This window comes from Grampus griseus (assembly GCF_964374135.1).
Source record: "Grampus griseus genome assembly, chromosome: 20".
NCBI classification, from domain to species: domain Eukaryota; kingdom Metazoa; phylum Chordata; class Mammalia; order Artiodactyla; family Delphinidae; genus Grampus; species Grampus griseus.
The window spans coordinates 53,010,931-53,031,211 of record NC_139014.1 but is presented as its reverse complement, the minus strand read 5'-3'; the positions used below and the strand labels follow the sequence as shown (position 1 = coordinate 53,031,211).

Here is a 20,281-nt window from a genome sequence, read left to right as displayed (position 1 = left end):
CTTAAAATAAAAGGTGGGGTTTGTGTCTTCCTTGACCAGCCCTCTCATCCACTGCCTCCGCCTGCTCCAGAGGACCTGCCAAGCTCTCTGAGCAGCATTGGTCTGATGTGGGAGCAGGTCAGGGATGAGGGTGATTCCCCCAGGTCCCCACCAGGGTCCTCACTCTGCTCCCCTGTGACCACCCCTGGACTTTACCTGAGCCTGAAGGAACAGGCAGGAAAATTGGCAGAGCCAGGAGAAGAAGGACATTTATTTCCATACATCAGGTAAGCAGGGGAAGAGAGCACAGCCCAATGAGTACAAACCAATTGCAGGAGAGAAGGGGAGACAGCAGATGGGAGCGGCACCAGGCACTGCCCTTGGGCCCCCGTCTGGTGGTGTTGGTGGGATGATCTTTAGGGTGGGAGCTGGGACTGTCAGTCTGCATGTTGTCATGTCTGGGATAAGTGTGTGTGGGCAGGGCGACTGGAAGAAGAAAAATGACTCAGGCTTAGGACACAGGGTGAGGACTCGCATCTAATACACACCAGTACCGACCAAAGCTTCCATCTTCAGTTTTTCTGACCACAAGCCCTCAACCCAAGGCCTTCCCTCTCAAGCTGAGCTTGTGATCCAGGCAACTTGGACAGAGGGGGAGGGAGGCAGTGCTTGGATAAGCCCTGAATTGGCATTAGGTGGAATGGGTTTACTCTTCAATGGGTCATTGCACTTAACACACTGATGAGACAAAGAAGGGTAGGGGCTAGAAGTTCTGGCTGGTACAGATGCACCCCCGTCTGTGTAGGCCTGCTCAGCTCGAACCCAGAAGCACCTGAGAGCCCCTCCCCACACGGACTCTTAAGAACCTGGGCCCAGCTCTGCTCACGGGTCTCTCCAGCTGCACAGAGAAAGGACTGCTCTCTTAAGAGTAAAGATGAAGCTGAGGTTCCCCTAGTCATTCCCGGTGCGGGGAGGCGGGCCAGCTGCCACCACAGCCCCCTCCCCCTCTCAGGGATGCAGCTGTGATGGAGAGGTTGGGTATTTAAATTAAGAAGTAGTAAGACAGCAGGCACTGAGAAGAGAAAGCCCTCCCCCAAGTCATGGGGAAGGAATTGCTGTTCCCACCCCAAACTCCTCCCCATGGACCCAGCAACCCGAGAATGTCCCAGTAGGCAATCTGTCCACCGTCCCTGAGCGGGGGGAGGGGGCTGAGATGGAGGTCAACTTGCCGGCTCTATGCAGTGCCAAGCCACTTGCCATCCACGGTGGCCCAAGGCAGGAGCAGAAAGTTCTCTTTTCAGAACTGCTCTTCCCTCCACCTCTTCCACGTGGAAACGTCAGATACCCACAGCCTGGGAAGCCCCCTGACCGTAGAGGGTCGGGTGTTTCCCATGCAGATCAGCAGTCAGGTGGGGGAGACCCGTGCCCCGCCATTTCCCGGGAGAGGTGCCGTGGCAGCAGTAGCCCGTGGGTGGGAGGGGTGCACACCACTCCCCTGGGCTATGCGTTGGTCTCTGTCTGCTTGGCCTCTGTGTCGCTGTCACTCAGATAGTTGTGGGAGTATCGGGGCCTGGAGGTGCTGTCGAGAGGGTCGTGCTCATCATCTGACCGGTCAGGGGCAAGGGACTTCCAGTAGCTGGTGGGGCTGCAGGGAGAGAGGAATGAGGTCACAGAGGAAGGATGCTCTTTACCTTCCGCACCAAAGCCTTTGGTCCTGGGGAGGCCCCCCAAACCCTGTCACAAATTGAGAAGTAGAAGACTTCCCTAGCTTCCCCAGAAGATACTCAGAGTAGTAAGAGAAAGGAGCACATTGTTTTGACTCTGAAACCTTTTACAACTCCGAGGAAAGCAATGCTGAAGAGCAGTGGGTCTCGAACTTGAATGTGCATAAGAATTGGCTGCAAGATCCCCGGGTTCTTCCCCTGAGAAGTTTTGATTTGCTAGCTCTTGGGTGGAACCCAGGAATTCTGCATTTTCAACTCCCTCCCCAGAAGATTCTGATACAGGCAGTCCATGGACTGCATTGACTTGGAGACTGCAGGTCTGGTGATTACACGACTACAACCTGTCTTAGTAAAGTTCCTCCCAAAAAGATTCCTTCTAAGAAGGATGGGCTTTCCCCATTGAATACTCCCAGATCATAACCCTTCTTCCTGATCAGATTTTCCTAAGGCCGGAGAGAGTTTCTGCCCTTGACCATGATATCATCTACTCACAAGGAATAGAGACTCAGGATGTAGGAGCTGGTTAAGACCTCTGTTTCAGGGTGGCATAGTCATCCCTTTCTTGGTACCATAATCCAACCCCAAGGCTTTCATCAGGCCAGTGGGAGCCTCTCGCTCTCCCCTGACCAAGATATGAAGAAGCATTACTCCCTGGATGGAGCAGACTCATGGCGTTGAGCATGGATGGGATCTCATTTCCACCTCTAGTCACCTTCTCTTTTCTTTCTTTTCCAAAGTCTTAGAGCAGCCTTCCCCTGCCCCTCCCACCTCCACTGCCTCTGCCAGTCCAAGTGCACTGTAATTTCAGCAATGTTGGAGAAAATGCAGCCCGGGGTGGCTCCACCCCTACCAGTGCCCTGCACTCAATGGGCCCCTCCCTGCCCAGTGAGCTCAGGAACACAGCCCTGCTTCCAGATCCTAGAGAGCTTCTGCTAGGATAAACAGGAATCCTGTGATCCCACTGTCTACAATTCTGATTTAAGAATCTGAGGAAGGCCCTTGCTTACTAGCGCTTTCAAAGTTCTTCTATCTCCAAACCAAAAGAGGAGGACACAGCGTTCTGCAAGAAAGAACCACATGCTCAGGTTTTCCAACTGTGTTGAAGAAAGGATTTCATCACTGAGTATTTCCTGTGATGTGAGACACTGTCTTAGGCACGCTGGATGTGCTATCTTATTCTTCACCACATGAAATGGCATGAGGAAGGTGGTTCAAAGAGACGAAGCACCTTGCCCAAGGTCACACAGCCTGTGTGTAAATCTGAACCTGGGACCTTAGACCTCAAAGCCTTTTGATGACTCCACCTTGCTGCCAGACCGCTGACCTGAGGAGAAAACCAGATGAAACCTGCATTCTCCCCACTGGCCTGGGCAAGAGCCCAGGGGGTGTGTAAAGACAGGTCTCTCTTTCTCTCTCCCTGGGGAGATGGAACAGTCTGATAGAAGAGCTTGTTCAATTATGCAAAACGGTTTAGGAATGGGGCAGTGTGGTTAATAGTTATCGTACTTCTCATGAACGAATTACCATTTTTAAAGGAATCAGAATAGCACAGAACACATTTAATATAAACTAGTCTGAACATAAATGAGTTTTACTTTGATGGGCCAAAGGCACTTAAGGACTCTGGGACGTCTCAGGGACAGAATTATAAAGCTCAATGATGACTGTGCAACATAGAAAAAACTGGGGTTATTTTAGCTTTTGGATTGTTTTTGAATTGTGAATTAGCGGGAGCCTGATTTTATTTTCATTTTTTTAGACAGAACTTCTGGGCACCCAATGCTAAGGTCTGCTGTTGGGCAAAGGAAGGAATGGCTCTGTGGAAAGACAGTGGGGTTATTTTGTGGGGAGAGGGGGGGTGAGGTAGGTGCCAGGGCTGGGACCCGGATGCAAATGGGGTGCTCCTTTCCATCCTCCCACCTCTCCTCAGAGCGGAGCTGCAGACCCCACTTCCATATTCCTGTGCCGGCCAGGCAGACACCTGGATGAACGACAGCTGGGTTTCAACACTGTTCCGTCCAGATGCTGGGTGCAGTGGCAGAGGCAGCCGGGAACGCTAAACGCCACGCCTTTCTCCCCTGCTCTGTGCAGCCACGAGACACCCCTGCTCCCACCCTGGGTGCTCTTTAGCCAGCTTCCTTTGCGGCTTCTACAGGCACAGCTGTCAGAGAGTCAACAGCAGGCAGCTGGCCCCCTTCCCGGGGGCAAGAGTCAGGGCTGCAATGTGAACATTTTAACCACATTGTTTCAAAAGCTTTCCTCCTCACAAGCCAGCGTCTCCTGCTCAACACGGTCACAAACGATTTGGTGCATAAGCTAATTCCCACTGGGCGAGCAGCCCCCTCCCCTTGCCTTTGCTACGGATGCTTTCAGTGTTCTGCATGCTTGCAGAGCCCCATCACCGGGTGGGAAGTTAAACTGCCCCCACTCTTGGCAGTTTATTCACCCCAAGCCAGTTCACGCGGAGTCCAACTAGGTCCTCCCTCCCCTGGACCTTCTCTGCCAGCTCTGTACTGGGTGGCTAGCTTCTGGCTTGGTGCCCACTCTGGCCGCAGTGAATCCAATCCTTGCTGGAGGTGGCAGTGTGTAGGGTTTCAGGACTACTCCTGTTTTCCTGGTGGACAAGAACTGTGCTGGTGGCTGAGGGAAGAAACAGGCTTTCTGTGTTCTTGTTCTTGCTGGGTCAAGGGTGATGACGGGCTGAGTCACTGGGGTCTGAAATCCACCAGTTGCTGGTCGGTGTGGGATGGCCTGCCTAGGCCCACGTCTCCCTCTTCAGGTACTGGTACCGTGCTCAGAAGGGCCTGGCCCTCTCTGCTTTCCAAACCTCCTCCCATGGCCCATCAGCTGACTTCCCGTGCTAGGGGAGCAGGGCACTCAGCAGGGCTGCGGAAGGAAGGGCTGAGATGGTAGACACAATATTATGACCCCTGCCTTTTCTCACTGTGTACTGACAACAGCTCCCTGGCGCAATTGAGATGCTTCCTACTCTTCCCAGAGCATCCTGCAACCATCTGCCACGTGGGGGGAGTGACAGAGCAGGGGTAAGCCCAAGGGCTTGGTTTCTGAGCCGCTCAGGGCCCACAGAATCTGAGTTGGCCATGAGCCTGGTCTGGGTTCAAGTTCCACCTCCCCCATACCATCCCCCCAATCCCATCCCATCACCATCTCCAAATAGCTGCAGGTAACATTCACTTCCATGGGCTCCATTCCTTAAAACAAAACTGGTCCCTTTCGGTAGAACCCCGCCCAAGCTGACAGTGTGCTTGGGCAGCTGCTCCACTGCACAAGAGGCCCACTAGCACGCGACAGGTGTGTGTGTTAGTTCATGCATCTAGGAAACATTGCCCGTGCCCCAGGGGCCTGCGCTCTGGGGTCATACCTCCTGGGAAGCAGCAAGCTTGCCCTGGGAGGGTACCATGCCAAAAACAACTTCACATAACCAGGGTGATCCAAATGTCACCGCCCACCAGGGAAACTGGCAACAATAGTATTCCTGTGAGTCAGTCTTCGCCTTTCTTCCAAGTGGGGGTGTGGGCATAAAGGGCCTAACAGCTAGATCTCCCTCCCACAGGGAGAAGGCTGGGGGAGGCAGGAGAGCCAGGAGGGGGCTGTCACTCAGCAGCTGCTAATTTCTATTCATTAAAACTTTACAAGATGAGCTGAGATGAGGTGACGCTCATGTGTGGGCTTCGGGTAGGAGGGGTGGGGAGCGAGTCAGGCATCTCCAGGTCTGATGTGGGCGCTGCAGCCCCGTAAGCCTTGCACTCTTAGGCTTGAGACGCATGCCAGAGAGGAGGGTGACATTGCAGGTGGGGGAGAGCTGAGCAAAAGGCCCCTTAACAGCTGATGGCCAGTGATGTACCAACCCACGCCCGGGGGTCAGCTAGAGCCCTTTCCTGGGCCCAGCATGTCAGGGTCATGGACGGAAGTTCCATACGGGTGCTGCCAGGCACACAGAGGAAACATTTTGCCCATGTGCTCTGCCTTGGGTCGTATGGAGGAGTAGTTGAGGGCAAGCTGAATAGACTCCATTCAGATCGTGGCAACATCACTTACCAGCTATGTAACCTTGGCAAATAACTTAACCTCCCTGAACCTCAGCTTCTTGTTCTATAAAATGGGGCTAATCAGACATTTGTTGTGGGGTTAGTGTGAGGATTAAGTGAATAAAATATGGCACGTATCTGGCGGGGGGTGGGGTGGGGGGTGGTCCCTGGCCCAGGGTTAGGACTTGATAAGTCGGAGAGGTGACGGACATCACCAGCGAGTTCAGCTGATTGGGCTCAGGGCTCAGAATGACTAATCAGCTCAGCTGGCCCCCGCTCTCTGAGGTAGCCAGGAGGCTCTCCGAGGCCAGGCCTGCCCGCGAGGAATGCAGGAAGGGGCCTGGGTGGTGGCGGGTGGGACGTTAGTTCACACCAAGCGGCACACACCATGCTCTGCACTCCACGCCAGGTGCCACCTACTGCACTAGTCGCTCTCGGGACGGTACAGGTACCGCATCATCAGGCTGTCCACCTCTTTCTTGCGCTTCTTCTCCTCCTTCCGAGACTGTTGGCGCGCCTGCCCAGCCTCCTTGTCCTCCGCAGCCGGGCCCTTCTTCACGCTCGAGCGGCTGTGGCCTGAGACAGTGGAGCCACTGGATGTCGATGAGGAGGACTCAGACTCCGTCTCTGTTCTCTTCCTTCTCGATTTGGACTTCTTCTTGCTTTTTCGAGAGCTCCCCTTCTTCCGCCGCCTGTGCTCCGAGGAATCTTCGGAGCTGGAGCTGGAGCTGCTCGTTCTCTTGCTCCGGCTCTTCCGGCTGCTGCGGGACCGAGAGACGTCCGCAGCAGAGGCTGAGCGGCGGATGCTGGTGGCTCGTGCCGGGGCGTCCAGTTGGGCGCTCCGGGTACTTTGGATGCTCTTCCGGTCATCCTCCTCAGAGTCAGGCTCCAGGCTGCTCCGGTGGAACGGGACGGGCTTGTAGCTCAAGACCTCATGGATGGCAGCCTCCAGGTCTGGGTCTAGGTAGGAGTGACGGCTGATGGGGCGGACACTGGAGTTGAGAGACTCATCCGTGGCGGAGGCGGAGATGCGGGGCTGGGGTGGCACCGACAGACTGCGGGCCAGGGATGGGTAGCTATACTGTGAGCGGGCCTCACTCAAGGCCACACTGGCTCCATCGTCCCAATCGTCCAGGCAGCTCCGGCCCAGGGACAGGTGGGAATCGGGGCTCTCCCGGCTGAGGGCTGAGGCCCGGCCCAAGGAAGGGCTGAGGGTCCTTGACAGGCTGTCGAGCCTCGAGGTGCTGCGGCGGGAACCGGGGGAGCCTGACAGCGAGAAGCTCATGGAGGAGCAGGCCCCATCCTCGCCGGAGCCACGCTGTGTGGCCGAGGAGGCCCGGCTGACAGCCGCAGAGATGGCCGAGGCCCGGTCAAAGTCTGAGCCCCACGGCTTCTCCAGCCCCCGGCTAGAGCAGCCCCTGACCCCGGAGAAGACGGAGCCACATTCCTCAGGCTCCTCGGACTTCCTGCCCAGGCCCGGCTCCTCCCTGGGGCCCCCGCGGGCCTTCCGGGGGGGCCTCTCGGGGGAGGCTGGCCGCTCGCTCAGGGTGGTGAAGAGCGAATCCTCATCCCCAGTGCCCCCGATGGAGTCCTTCAGGGTGAGCCGCTTCCGATAGCTCAGGGAGCTCAGCACAGAGGCCGGCCTCTCCTCCACCCCCTTGCCCTCCTTCCCCAGGGTGTTGAGGGCAGCTCTGCTGTGCGGGGGTGAGGCCAGGGAGGAGAGAACCAGGAGTGGATTAGCAGCAGCAGAGAGAGAATGAGAGAGAGAAACAAGCATTAAACATAGAGAATAAAGACACCGGGGGAGGGAGAAGGGAGGAGAACTTGGCAGCAGCCCTGGCAAAGTGGCCGTGAGAGCGTCGGAGGAAATGAAGCAAAATAATTTGCGTCAGTGAAAATAGCTTCATGGAGAATGTCATGTAAATTAGACTATTGTTCTGTTTCATCACTTTTTCCCCTCGCAAACGTTTAGTTCAATTTATTTCATTGTCAACTACCTGGAGCCTGGTGCCGGGCCCTGGTGAACGGCAGTGGGGCGGGGAAGGTGGCATTATCTGCAATAAAAAAATGTTGTTTGGCCGAGTAAATTAAACCAATTAGAGGGGGCTGCTGGGTGCTTGCGGTGAGGGGCTGGACTTGGGAAGGGGCCTCAGGGGAGCTGGAGAAGGAGAGGGATTACTTTTTCTACCCAGCTCACCCAGTGCTCTCTGGGAGGAGTGGAAAGGCGAGCCCTGGGGGATCAGGACGGCTCTGAATTGGGAGGGCGGAGTCAGCAGGGAAGTGGCCACGGGAGGGGTGGGAGCAGAGGACCCCGGCTGGCCCGTAGGTGAGGGATGGGAATTGGAGACCTGGATTTCAGGGGTAGCTAGCTGCCTGTGTGATCAGAAGACTGTGACTGGGCTGGAAAAGAGGGGAGCAAGTTCCCCCAGTGGATGGGTGTTAGCAGAAAGCATGGTGGAGGGTGAGTGAAGAGACCAGAAGAAGAAGAGAATGGGCAGAGAAAGACAGAAATGTGTCTGTAGCTGTGACAGGGAAGTCAGGGGAACTGGGGCCTTTTCTGCTGCTATTCCTACTAAGACCTCAGAGGTCCACAGCCAGCCCGGACTGGCCTTGTCCAGGGTGTGGGATCCAGAGTCCCCCCTGCGCCCCATTTCAGTCTTGATTCCAAGGGCCCAAACCATCAGGTAGTTCGTTCAACATCTGTTGAATGAGTAAGTGGGGATGAAGTTAAACCTACACCAAACCAAAGCCCTGAAGCCCGGTAGGAAAACATTACCTCGGAAAATTAAGGGTGCCGCAGACCCTGACTAAGAAGAAACCAGGCCTCCTGTGCTCATCCCATGTGCCAGGGGCAGGCCTGGGCCCCTCATGCACATACCAGGCAAGAGAGAGACGCAGGTGGCGTGAGGCCCACCCTCTTTGGGATCAAGGCGCTGCTCATCCATCCCTGGGGCACGAGGTGGCCTTTCCTCCCACCTAAGGCCACACGCTCACCTAGAACTCTTCAAGCTGCCATCATCGGAAGCCGCCTTGGAAGGCCCCTTGTTTTTGGACAACCATGACTTGACCCCGTCGACCCGGTCCTCCAGCTCTGAGTCCACATCTGAGTCCCCCTCGCTGTGGGATGAGGAGCAGAAAGGTAGGCAAGGCTGGGAAGAGGTGATCACCTGGTGGCCCAGGAGGCAGCACCAAAGTGGCAAAGCAAGTTTGTCTTGGGTGGGGGTGGGATGCAGGGCGGCATGCGCATCAGTGAGTCAGAGAGAACAAGAGAAGTTAGACGGAGGAGCGCACCATCCACAAGGGCCCTGCCCCGCTCAGCAGGCCACATTGTGTGACAGCCACCGAGGAGACCCTGAGGAGCACGGAGGCACCTCCACCCCACTTTCTGTGACAGGCTGCTGTGCAGCCAACCAATCCAGTGAGAACGACAGGGAGACCGTCCCTTCATCGATTACAGCTAAATGGCTTTTGGTTAAAAAGAGGAGTCCTGGGCCCTTCAGCTCCTCCCTGAGGCCTATTCTGCTGTTCTTGTCTGCCTGTTCCCAAAAATGTGGCTACAGCTGCTGCCACTTTCCATGCCTTTGCTGCAAGAGCTGGGCTGCTGGTGATGGAACGGAGAATAGAAGGGCTTCGTTATGACTTCACGTGAGCTTGAACCCGGAGTCTCCTGAGCTGATGCAGTGCCAACTCGGGCACTACAGGCCATATCGCAGACCCATCCTGCGACTCCCCTTGGCCCTTAAGAAACAGAAAGGACAAGGCAGGGACCGCAGCATTTCCCGAGGGGTTCGTAAGAGATTCAAGCTGCACCTGGAGATCCAGTGGGGCCCAGAAATCCCAGACAAGAGCTCTGTCTCTCCCAGTCTCCTCTTCCACCCTCAGGAAGCCTCCAGCTCTTGCTCCCCCAGGGCTTTTTTCTGGCCAAGCTGGCCTGAGCCCTCTCGACTTGCAAGAAAGCCCAAAGGAGTCAAATTCTGATGCTGGAATCACGGTGACCTCCTCGCACAGCAGCAGGGGCTTGGAGATATAGCTTCTGAGTGAGACTGCTTCTAGAATTCTGCAAGATGTCTGCTCACCACGTTCCCTGCTATGGATATGCTAGGATTGCTCCTTGATATAAATCTCCTTTCATCTGTGTCAACAGGAGCAGCCCCATTCCTGATTTATGTTCTTGAATAAATAGCCACACAGGTGTGCACGCGTGCGCGCACGTGCGTGCGGGTATGTATGCACACACACACACACACACACAAACACACACAAGAAGCCACCAGGCTCTGTTCTGGGGGTGAGACAGCATGACTCGTGGGGAGGGGAATAAAGAAGCACATTTTATGGGCTTCCGTCAAATACAGAATTATAACAAAGACCAGGCTGGCTGATGCCCCGGTTAAACGGGAGTTTAGCAGACAGCCCCGAAACGGCTAATGCAAGCCCTGTGCCTGTTCGAGCCTGGCAGATTTACTATGGTGCACAGGCCCTGTGGAACGCCAGTACCACCTGACTTATACACCCGTGCAAAAAACCTCCTTCTCTAGCTTCAAAGCCTGTAATTTATCACCGCTGTTCATAACCATACTGATTGTCATTAGAAAGGAGGTGCTGTATGCATTGCAAAATCTATGTCTACATGTTAAAAGCGTTTCTGTATAAATCTCCCTTAATACTGTGCTGTTTACTGCTTTCATTAGGGTTATGGCAACAACAACTGTATCTCTAAGTAAATCGAAACATTATTTTTCTGGCTGCCTTAGCACACTCGCTCAATAACCTGGAGCAGGGGCCCAGAGCTGCTGAGGAAAAGACCCCCTCTGCCGTCAGCAGGAACCCGGCTAGGACTGCAGGCCCTGTGTGCCTGCATGAGTGCACGCTGGTGTGTGTGCGCGCGTGTGCAGTGGTTTAGAATATGATCTGAAATGCGCATTTTGTCAGTCCTCGAAGCTCCTCCAGCCCAAGGATGGCAGGGCTGGAACACACAGGGGACAGACAGTCATGGGCCCAGAATATGAATTTGCCTCCTGACATTCAGAGCAGCGAATGGGTTGAGAAGCTGGCCTGCCCGCCCTTGCCTTTCCTTTAGTTTCAATCCTATAGAGGATGTTTGGATTCTTTTCCTTAAATAATCAGGCCCATAAACAAACTCCAGGGGCAGGCAGGCTCGGGGGGCAGTTGAAATTTTAAATGGTCGGAATTAAACCTCGCGTCAAATACAATTTATGTCCAGGCTCATGTGCTATTAGTTAACTGGGAGCTGAATCCCGGGGGAACAAACAAACGGAGACAGAACGGCAGGGGATATTAACTGCGTGTGACAACCGGGCTCCAGCGGCCCTCTGTCACTGTTACACACTATTACATTTATCATTAGCTCTCACGGAGTCCTTTGCGCTGCTGCCAGCCCATCCTGGCCAGGGGAGGAGGCCTGCCAGGCAAGAGAGAGTGGGGGAGGAAACCCAAAGCGGCGCTAGAACAACCACCTCCAAAGACCAGCCCTGTCGGACCTGAAGGAGGACCACCCCGATCTGCCTGAGGGCCCGCACATCTGCCCCAGCTGCCCAGCTCCCACCCAGAAAGAAGGAAACGGACAGGGGGTGGATTTACTGGGCTTCCCGCCACCTGACTGACAGCAGCACAAATGCCTGGGGCCTCCTTCTGCCCAAGGTGCCTGCGGAGAGTAAAGTAAACACATCTGGCTGTGTTCCCTTCCCCTGCCTGGATGCTTTCTCCCAACAAGTAACTGTTAGACGCCCCTCACCTTCTACCCTTGTCTGCCAAAAGAAGGTGGCGGACCTTTCAAAATGAAACATACCCACTTCTTTCAGGCAGCTCAGGCTCCAAAGGAGCCCAAGGAAGGGGAGAAATCCAGCCCAAACAGACTTTTCCCCAGAGAAAGAGGCCGGGAAGCGGCTACACTTGGTTTCTGATGGGGCAGAGGTGGAGGCTCACGAAGGCAGGCTGTGGGTACCACCCAATGAGGCTGAGCTCTCCTTTCTTTTTTTTTTTTTTTTTGCTGTACGCGGGACTCTCACTGCTGTGGCCTCTCCCGCTGCGGAGCACAGGCTCCGGACGCGCAGGCTCAGAGGCCACGGCTCACGGGCCCAGCCGCTCCACAGCATGTGGGATCTTCCCGGACCGGGGCACGAACCCGTGTCCCCTGCATCGGCAGGCAGACCCCCAACCACTGCGCCACCAGGGAAGCGCGTGAGCTCTCCTTTCTGACAGAGCCCCCAACCTGCCGACCAAGGATGTGGGGGCCAGTGAGCCTTCCAGGTGGAGTGTACCCTTGTTGCCTGCGCTCTACAGGGCGCGGCCTGCCCCCTCGCCTCCCTTGGGACAGAGTGAGCCGTGTTAGCATGAGGGACTAGCTCAGAGGAGGAGAGGAGGCTGTGTGTCCACATGCGACATGCAGCAGGGCGGGAGCCCAGGGTTAGGGGGAGGTTAGACACCACGCGAGGAGAGGCAGAGAGCGCGTGCGCTCCAGTCCTCACGGTTTATTCTTTCTTTTCTGATACTTTGTCACCATGTCCTGCAAACTGGAAACAGAAAGAAAATGGTGGGCAAGGGGGCCGGAAGAACACAGAAAAGTCAACCAAGGTGGACCCCTCAGCCGAGGACCCCTCCTTCCTCAGCAAGACAAGGCTCTGGCTGGCTGAGACCAGGAGGTGGGACAGTGCTGTCCTCAGAGGGAGGTCCAGGCCGCCTGGGGCACCACTCCCCTGCCCTAAAGGAGCAGGCTCCCCGGGCCTCCCAGGAGCAGGATGGGGCCTCGGCCTTCAGGTGGGATGGGGGCAAGTCTTGGGGGGTCTGCTCAGGGCAGCCTTGGGAGCTTCTCCAGGGTCTGACCCCACCCCCACTGCCAGTCTGCCTGCCTCGAGACTTCCTCCTCGGCCTAAGACTACAAATCTCTATGCTAAACCATTCCCTGGGTGGGTCTTATGTGAGGAAAGCTCTGGCACGGTAACAAGGCACCAGGGCCCTTAAATCTCTGCTCTCCCCAGAGTGGGGCAGGTGCCATCAGAAATGCAGCTAAACGGGGGAATAACTTCAACGGGCAGAGCTGGAGAGCCAGGTCCCTGGGAGGCCTGGGGAGAAGGACAGGGAGGAAGTGGCGGGAGGGGGGGGGGGTCTCACCCGGGCAGCAGCTGTCCAGCCCTCAGCTGCTGCAGGACAGGGTCCATGCTGGGGTCTGGCAATGAGGGGAGGGTGGGCTGGAGGCTCAGTGGTGGGGAGACCCAGACTGCAGCTGTTCTACATGGTCTGGAGGCAGTCAAGAGGGCCTCCGAGCCGGCCACGGTTGCCATAGAGGCCCCTCACCTGTTGATGAGGTCCTCGTTCTCATCACTCTCCATCTCGTCCTCAATGGCGGCCTGCAGGTCCCCGATGCGCTTGAACGCCAGTTTCAGATCAGCCTGCAGGCTCTGGTTAGCAGCTTCCAGACTCTCCAGATCCATCTCCTAGGAGGGAGAGGGGGTAGTCCAGTCCACAGGAGGGCTAGTCTCTCGCCCAGCTGCCCCAGAAAAGGCCGGCTTCCAGTCTCCCTGGGCCAGGCAGCAGCGACGTGGGTGCCGCTGAGAACCTGCAGAGCTTTGTCTGCTCTGCTGTTGCTGGGCTGTTGAGGCCTGGCCTTGCCTGATGGAGACTCCGGTACCACCCTTGGCCCCTGGCCTGCCCTGAGGCTTTGTGGGCTGTGTTCTTGACATGTTCTCTTCCCTCTAATTCTGGTTTAGAATTAAACCATGCTTTCTTTGCAGCCCACCTCCACAAGCCCACGGGTGAGGTGTGTGCTTAGCAGCTTCTCAGAGGGCCGCCAGCCTCAGGCCTCGTGGGTAGGGGGCATTACCAGTTCATGCTTCTTGCGGCTCGCCTCGGCCTCCTTTCTGGCAAGCTCGCCCATCTCCTCCTTGGTGTCCCGGAGCTGCCGCTGTAGCCGCTTGTTCTGCTCCTTCTCCCGGTTCTCGGCCGCCGTGCGCTGATCCCGTTCCTCAGTCAGCTTCTCCATGTTCTCCTTGAGCCGGCCGGCCAGGTTCTGGACAGGGAGGTGGGAAGAGGGACCCATCAGCCAGGCAGAGAGCGGGGTGTGGCAGAGCTCCAGAGTCAGGAGGCCCGGGTCCAGCTCCGGCTGCCCCGCTCACTGGCTAGGTGGGCAAGCCACGAAAGCCCTCGGAGGCGACGTCCTTTGTCCTTCTGTGAAAAAGGGAGAATAACACCTATTCCCCAGGGGTCTTTTAAGGCCCGAATAAAGTAATGCATGTGAAGGGGCTCCGGAAGATGAAAAGTGCTATTATCATCATTATCACCACCTAGGTCGGAGGAGAGCTCTGGCTAGAGTCTGGGCCTGTCCACACTGATGCCGTGTGCGGGGCCTCCACGGGCAGCAGGGTTTCCCTCAGAGACCCTAAACCCAGAAGCTCCAAAAGCCAGGGCCTGTGCTCAGAAGTAAATGGCTTTACTGAGAATTCTGGATGAGGAGGAGACTCAACAGTCGTCACATGCCAAACACAAAGCCATTCCTCTAAGCCTGATGAATCTCTCTTTCCCCCGAAACGTGAACACATTTTTCCCTTCTGCGCCATAGGACGCTGAGCAAAAAAAGCCCCGGAGATTGGGGCAGAGCGTGAGGGAAGAACGCTGCTTCTGGTTCTAGTCCTTGCTTCTACCACTGACTGGCCGTGGGGTCGCCACTCTCAGCCCCCAGCCTCTATGTCTCTAAAATAAGGCTACATCTCTAAGGGCTGTATGTGTTTAGCATTCTGTGCACCTAAACCACGGTACTGCCTTTCTGAGCAGAAGGGAAAATGAGAGAGTTGAGGAAAGGGACTGGGGCCCATGAGCAAAGGAGGCAAGTGCAGCAGGTCTGTCCTATTTTACATCCACCAGACCAGTGGCCTCCTCTGCCCCTTGATAGCTTCGGGGCCTTAGGCAACCTACTTAACCCTTCCTGTGTGTAAAACGTGGATCAAAATATTACCAAGGCAGAAGGTGGACTATTACTAAGTCTCCTTCACTCTCTCTAGCTCGCCGGAGGACCGTGACCCTGTCCTGGGAGGTCCAGCCATATTTTCTTCGAAGGTCAAGGGTACTAATGCCCTCCGAGGCCCACTGCCAGCTCCATAGTCACCTATTTCCATCCCCACCCTCTCTCCTGCTCCACCGACTCAGGGGTTAACGGGGAGGTGGCAGGGATGTCCCTCAGCACCCACCCATGAACATACTTCTCATGAAGGCCTGTCAGTGCTCAGACAGATGTCTACATGCTTGGGATGGAGGAGGAGAACTTAAAATAGGATGAGAGGGGTGGAAACCCGGAGAGGTCATTCTGCTGGCCTCTTTCTTCCTACCTGCTCTGCTGGAGAGGGAGGGGCCGGAGCACGCTGGCTTCAGGAGAGTGGAACCGAAAGGATTAAATGCGGAGGTTGGAGATTACAGTTGGGAGGAAGGAGGGGTGGAAAGGGAAGATGGAGGTGAACAGAAAAAGGAGAAGGGTCGAAGGGAAGAGGGTGAAAAGTAGAGGGAGAGGACAAATGGGATGGGGAGAAAGGAAGAAATAGGTCAGGGTAAGAAAGGGAATGAGACTGGGGAGAAAATAAACAGAGGGAGAAGAAAAAATGGGGCCAAAATGGAGGAAAATGAAGAGGGAAGGAGAAAAGGCAGAGAATGCAAGCATGGGAAGAACTGAGGAAAAAAGGGAATAAAAAACGGGAGGGAGAGAAAGAGCGAGCGGAGAGGCGAGAGGACAGATTCCAGCCCTTGCAGAAGTGGCGCCACCCGCTGCATATTTACGACCCTGCCCGAGAGCGAGGGAGGGGACCGGCGGGGGGAGTGCACGGTGGAAGAAAACATGAAGACGAAGAGCTAAGCTGCTCTGGTCCCTTGGCAGAAGGCAAGCACAGGGTCAGAATGTAAAGCGGGCCGGCTCCGCGGTGCCCAGAGAGCAGGCCTGGCGAGCGGGGGAGAAGGCACCCGCCCCGTCAGCTGGCCCGGCAGCTTGGCAGAGGCCTCCGTGGAGCAGAGTGGCTGCGGGCCTGCCGGGCCCTGCTGAGCATGCGTGGCTCCAGCCGCTGGGGCCGCTCAGCCCTGCCTGCTGAGGACTGGACGGGGAAGTGTGCACCCACCTCTAGCCGCTTCACTTGGGTCCTTTCGAACTCCAGGCGTGTCTCCAGCTCCCGGATCTTAGCTTCCTGCCTGCTCACCAGGGACCTGTCCACCATGGACTGCTCCAGGAACTCCACTTGGCTCTGGAGGGCTTGTAGCTGCGGGGTTGGGGGGGGGCAGGAAGGGAAGAAAGAACTGAGCCTGGAAAGGGAAGGGGCAGGTTCTCTCTCTCCCTACCCCCCAGCAAGATCACCATGGTGACTAGAAGGCTGAGGGAGGGAGGGATGCACAGGGAGGTGGAAGGATGGGGCCCCGAGCCAGGGGCATTCCCCACCCGGCCCTGCGCGGGCACAGATTTTGCCCTTTGGAGAGAAAAGAGAAAGCTAAGGACCAGAGAGGGCATAGAAATGTGAAATGAGGCAGCTGAAGCCGTCTGCTATGGCGACACGGCTGCAAGCCTAGGCCTCTGCGCTTGCTGACGCTGACTGACGGCAGAGAGAAGCACGTGCTCGCCTGTGAGCTTGGGATTTGGTCCCCCACACAGTGACCCTGGCACCCTCTCTCTGCCAAGGGAGACCCTGGTCCCCACCTTCTCCTGTAGCTCTTGCTTCTCTTTGTTGGCTTCTTCTAGCTGAGCCTGGAGATCATTCATCTGAGCCAGATCCCGGGAGGCCTGGGAAAGGAGAGGGTGCGAAGCAGGATCCCCCATGAGCACCAAATCCATCCCACCCCACCCCTCACTGAGGCCAGGGCACACAGGCACCATGACCCCCCCGAAGAAGAGGCTGTGCCAGGGACCTAGAGGAGGACCAGGGGACGGTGCTTCTGCAGGGTGCGGTGGGGCACTCCTGGGCAGGGTACCTGAGCCACGGCTGCCTTGTGCTTCTTCATCAGCTCATTCATGTCCTCCTGATCCTCCTCCAGCCGGCTCTGCATCTCATTCTTCTCACGCTGAAGGCGGCTCAGCTGCTCCTCCAGCTGGACAGAGGCGAAGACAGATCAGAGAGCATCAGGCCTGGCCTGCCTGATGGCCCTTGGTGGAAAGACTGAACCTCCCTAGGCCTCCTCCAATGGGACGGGGTGATGATAGGGCCAGGTCCACCCGCTGGAGGAGGTTCCAGGACCAATGATGCTCAGGGAACTGCCTGTCCTGCTGTGGGCCAGGGAGCTGAGGGAAAAGGGCTGTCTCTGCAGCTCAGGCAGACCCTGGGCTAAATGACAGCTGCTTTCTGACAGCTCTTTGGAGGCTAATGAGAAGGCAGAAAAGGTCTGTCCAGAACCAACGACCCATCATCCTAGCACTAGCGTTCAGGCCCTAACCTGTGCGCACTCTGCCCCCTTCAGGCCACAAGGAAGGACCCCTCAAATCTGTGAAACTCTCCTGGCATGTTTCTCCTGGGACTGCCTGCTCCCTGGCCATCCAGCGCCCACAGCCAAGTCCACTCCTGGCGGGGGGAGGAGAAGAGACAGCCAACAGCAGCTTCAGGAAATGAATGAATCTATTAGCCTGTAATTCCAAACCAAAATGACTGCGCTGGCTCCTTCTCTGCCCCATCCATCTTGTTACCGGGACGTGGGGAGCTGCGGAAGACTCCGCCAAGAAATTTATTAACTCGGATTTAAATAAAATGGTAATTTTATAACAGCCCTTTTTAACACAATTAAGGAATTTGAATTACTCACCTGAAAACTGCTGAGGAGCATAAATGTCACGGGGATAAATCAAGCCAGGAGATTGGCATCTCTCAGCAGTCAGGTGACTGGCTGGGGGGCCAGGGAGCCCAGAGCCAAGCCCAGCCTCCTCCCCTGCCCCATTCCCCGCCTGAGGAGGTACCGATGGCCGTATCCCAGTAATGAGCTTTCGGCCGATGGATGGGCCGTGGGAGAGGTGGGGAATTAAAAGCGAGGCATTAAATAAGCGCTCTAATTAGCTGCCGCTTGGGCTTGTCAGTGGGCTGGCCAGGGGCAGGGGAGGGAAACAGAGCCATCCCATCTTCTTATCGGTGCTTCTGCTAATCTCTAGGTACCTGTTTACATCCCTCAGCCACATTTGCTGCCTTTATTTATGGTGTCGGGGCCTGTGGCCAAGCGCCCACAGACAGGTGGTTAAACAGGGAGATGGGCCCTTGCTGGCTCCCTCCTCCACCTCACCCCCTCCCAGGCCTCTGCTCTGAGTGGGGAGAGGCAGAGGAGGGGAGGCCCGCTCTTGCCGCAGAAAGCCCTGGCGTGAAGGGACCGGGCTGGGGAATGAGCCCTGTTTGGGGTAAAAGCAGCCACTGTCACAGCTCCATTCTCCCTCAGCCCCCCGAATCTGGCCCGGCACACCCCGCATCCTCACCGCCGTCTTGGCTTTGGCGATGTCGTCAATCTGCAGGTGCAGGTCTTCGATCTCCACCTCCATTGCTTTGCGCGCTTTCACGGCTGCTGCACAGGTGAACTCTGACTCCTCCAGCTGGACAGAGAGCCACCCCCGCCCCAGGGAGAGACGTCAGCCATTCCCTGGGGGCAGGAGGGCTGTGCAGGAGGCTCGCAGGGGAGAGAGAACCCAGGAGCTCTCCTTCTCCCCTGTTTACTTCAGACCCCAGGGCTGTGATGTGTGTGTACCGGCATCTCCTCCCGTGACAGGGGTGGTGGATGCTGAGCCCGTCCATACCATCCGGGGCTTGACAGTCATGCATATCGCATGCGCAGACCCTGGGGAGTCTGGCTTCTCCCCACTTCCCTGTCACCTCCCTTCCCGAGGACTCAAGAACCACTGACAGGGGCAGGAGGGAGAGAGAGAAAGCTGACGGCTTCCTGTCTGCAGGTACCTGGTTCTTCAGCTGGGCGATCTCCCTCTTGCTGGGTGCGTTGTTCTTCAGGTGGTCCAGCATGATCTGAGCATCTGCCAGCAGGGCCTTGGTGCGTTTCAGGTCCTTCCGGAGCCGCTTCTCTGACTCAAAGTCTCGCTGGTTCACCTGGGTGGACACCAGAAGCTGGGGCTCTGGGCTCTGCCCCGGGGCCTCCTCCTGTCTTCCCCAAGCCCACTCCTCACCCTACCCTCACTCTCAGAGATGCCTAATGAGCAATGACAGAGGAAGTGCCAGGATTATGCCAGCTGGTGAGAAACCCCAGTGTGCAGGGGATGTGATCACCCATCCCACAGGTGATGACAGCGGGCCCTACGGAACCAGCACCCCTCCTGTTCCCAGCTCTCCCTGCGGCAGCCAGCAGTCTCCACTCACCTGGTCACTGAGCGTGGCCACCTTGTTCTCCAGCTCCCGCTTTTCCCGCAGCACCTTCTGCTTGTCCTCATACTCCTCCTCGAGCTGTACTTCCATTTGCTTTAACTGGGAACAGGGGCCCGTTCGTCCCTTCAGTGTCTGGTGCCAGCTAGCCCCTTCCCTGCTGGATCCTCCCACCCCATGAAAAGAGTGGGGCGGCGCTGAGCATGGATGACCCCAGAGGGGCAGACCCTGAATTCAAAGTTCCCAGGGTTTCAAAGCGGCCTGGGAGGGAGAGGAGGGACGGCAGGCCATGCACAGGGGCCCAGGCCCGTGTGGGAGCCCTTGCTCCAGAGCCCTTGTGCCTGCTTCTTGGCACAGAAAGCAGGGGGCATTAACTCCTCAAGGGCCTGAGCTTCTCTACAGACCCTGAGAACACACATCCCAGCCAATGCCAGGATCCCGAGCAGAGATTCCTGGTCCTGAATAGCAATGGAAAATGGTGTGGCTAAGGTAAAGAAACAGAAAAGCCCTTACTTCAAAGCGGTGATGGGGGAACCGGCATTTATATTAGACAGGTAAGCGCCCATTGCTTCACCTTTTTCTGACACGACTGCCGGGACTCCTCCACCTCCTCATCCCGACTCTCCATCTCCTTGGAATGGGTCTGCCTCATCCGCTCCATCTCCATCTCGAGCCGCAGCTTGGCCTGGAGGTGGGTGGGAGTAGGGACTGGGTTTCTTTCCCAGTAGCACCCTGACCCCTCCCCACTGCACCCTCATGGGCCGCTCTCCCCAGGCTTGGGAGCAGGGAAGGTCTCCCTTCGCTCCCACCTTGTTTCTATGGCAAGTGGCTTCTCCAGAGAAGCTGAACTCCTTTCCTAGATGTCTGGCACAGGCCCAGAGAAGGCTGCTGGGGGTGGGGGCAGTCCTGCAGCTTTTCCACTTGGCCTCCAGGCTCTAGCTCCCTGAACTGACACGGTAGCTCAGTGGCAGGCTGGATGGGCTCATGGCCTTCCTGCTGCCATGCACTCTGAGCCCCTCACCAGTGGAGGTCAATTAAGATCTGTTCTTGTGGAAAGTACCATGAAAGCTTAATTATCTTCACACTGTGGTTGGCACGGATCAGGTGCTCCCTCAATACTTTGTGAATAAGAGAAGGAATGATCGACTGAATTTGGGATCTTGTCCTCCTCTGGCCCACACCCCAGGGTAGCTGTGGGGACGGCAGCCAA

At 56.6% G+C, this 20,281-nt stretch overlaps 1 protein-coding gene across 12 annotated transcripts in view; it reads right to left on the bottom strand.

Annotated features, from left to right (window-relative positions):
- Nucleotides 1-230: 230 nt before the first annotated feature.
- The window catches only part of MYO18A (myosin XVIIIA), a 95,582-nt gene continuing 75,531 nt past the window's right edge, over nucleotides 231-20,281 (bottom strand). For 7 of the 12 annotated variants that reach the window (XM_082678697.1, XM_082678703.1, XM_082678704.1 and 4 more), the window contains 13 exons: nucleotides 19,646-19,756; nucleotides 19,069-19,173; nucleotides 18,655-18,801; nucleotides 18,183-18,296; nucleotides 16,706-16,822; nucleotides 16,434-16,517; nucleotides 15,865-16,002; nucleotides 13,593-13,778; nucleotides 13,067-13,206; nucleotides 12,241-12,285; nucleotides 8,747-8,869; nucleotides 6,173-7,446; nucleotides 1,487-1,624 (listed from right to left, as the gene is read on the bottom strand). In XM_082678697.1, coding sequence (XP_082534823.1) covers nucleotides 6,177-7,446; nucleotides 8,747-8,869; nucleotides 12,241-12,285; nucleotides 13,067-13,206; nucleotides 13,593-13,778; nucleotides 15,865-16,002; nucleotides 16,434-16,517; nucleotides 16,706-16,822; nucleotides 18,183-18,296; nucleotides 18,655-18,801; nucleotides 19,069-19,173; nucleotides 19,646-19,756 — 2,580 coding nt within the window. In that variant the 3' untranslated portion in view covers nucleotides 1,487-1,624; nucleotides 6,173-6,176. Of the gene's footprint in view, nucleotides 1,625-6,172; nucleotides 7,447-8,746; nucleotides 8,870-12,240; nucleotides 12,286-13,066; nucleotides 13,207-13,592; nucleotides 13,779-15,864; nucleotides 16,003-16,433; nucleotides 16,518-16,705; nucleotides 16,823-18,182; nucleotides 18,297-18,654; nucleotides 18,802-19,068; nucleotides 19,174-19,645; nucleotides 19,757-20,281 lie in introns of all 12 variants that reach the window. The other 5 variants (XM_082678699.1, XM_082678700.1, XM_082678701.1 and 2 more) reach the window with 4 other exon arrangements.